This window comes from Alligator sinensis, unplaced genomic scaffold (genome assembly GCF_000455745.1).
Source record: "Alligator sinensis unplaced genomic scaffold, ASM45574v1 scaffold1121_1, whole genome shotgun sequence".
Taxonomy (NCBI): Eukaryota; Metazoa; Chordata; order Crocodylia; family Alligatoridae; genus Alligator; species Alligator sinensis.
The window spans coordinates 112,939-114,095 of NW_005843357.1; the positions used below are offsets into that span (position 1 = coordinate 112,939).

The 1,157-nt window shown below is 66.4% G+C and overlaps 1 protein-coding gene across 1 annotated transcript in view; it reads left to right on the plus strand.

Moving 5' to 3' along the window:
- The first annotated feature begins 11 nt into the window (after positions 1 to 11).
- LAT (linker for activation of T cells) overlaps positions 12 to 1,157 on the plus strand; it is a 2,386-nt gene continuing 1,240 nt past the window's right edge. Inside the window, exons 1-5 of the mRNA XM_025194948.1 lie at positions 12 to 178; positions 424 to 450; positions 528 to 600; positions 940 to 1,031; positions 1,119 to 1,153. Of these exons, the coding sequence (XP_025050733.1) occupies positions 554 to 600; positions 940 to 1,031; positions 1,119 to 1,153 (174 nt within the window). The 5' untranslated portion in view covers positions 12 to 178; positions 424 to 450; positions 528 to 553. The remainder of the gene's footprint in view (positions 179 to 423; positions 451 to 527; positions 601 to 939; positions 1,032 to 1,118; positions 1,154 to 1,157) is intronic.

Here is a 1,157-nt window from a genome sequence, read left to right on the forward strand (position 1 = left end):
GCCCCCCTCCCTCCTGCTTCGGGGGTTGACCCCTCGAGGGTCCCCAGGCTGGGGTGGGGGTGCTGTGGCCTTTGGGGGCTGTGCTCTGTGCATCACCGGCCCCTCCTGCCCCCCAGGCGCTCGCCTCAGGCCCCTCCAAGCCGCACGGCATCAGTGGCCCGACCTGACCCCGACAATGGTGAGTGCCGCTCCCATCCACTGGGTTACCTGGGCCAGAGTGGCGGACAGGGGGCAGGGATGGGAGCTAACCCCAGGGGAAGGGGCTGGATAGATGGACATGGGGAGGCAGGTAACTGGAGCTGCCCTGGGGTTGAGGGCTGGACAGATGGATGTGGGCAGGGGCACAACTGGGCTCACCCTGGGATGAAGGAGCAGAGAGGTGGATGCGGGCAACCCTGACCGCCTGCCTCTGCTCCCCTCCAGACAGTGTGCCCAGCTACGAGAATGAGGGTGAGTCTGGGGGCAGGGGGCAGGACTGGGGTGGGGGGGTTGACGTGCCCCTGCTTACCCCCATCCTCCTGCTGCAGAGCACCCTCCACACGTGGCTGCCAACATGGAGGACGACGACAACGACTACAACAATGACACTCCCGGCTATGTGTAGGGTCACGGGTCATGGGGTTATAGCAGGAGCGCAAAGGTCACGGCTAAGGGCTGGGAGACGCAGGGTGTTTTGGGGGGGAGTCTGACCTCTGGGAAGGCTGGTGCTGGTTGGGGAGGGCAGGGCTGGGGATCTATTGTGGGGTCAGGGGTCATCTTTAGGGGCGGCGGGGGAATGAGGGGTGGTTTGAGGGATCATGGCAGGGGGCAGACAGCCCGACTGGGCTGGGGGGTTTCCAGACACAGGGGTGGGGGGCACAGCTAAGAGGGGTTTTGCCTGGGGTCGGGGTGGGCTGTGCCCCAAGGCCCCTACTCTCACCCTGCTTCCCTCCCCTGCAGCGTGGTGCTCCCAGATGGCGCTGCAGGGCCCTCCCTGGCTGAGCCCCCAGCCCCGGCCTCGGCCCCGGCCCCCCAGGACAACAGCTGCTCTGGTGAGTGATGTCACACCCCTGGATGCCTGGGCTCACCATGCGGGACCCCTAGACACCTAGATGCTGCCTACCTCCCTCTCTTATGAGTGACCCCCCAATCTTTCGACCCCCCCCCCCGCACCGCCA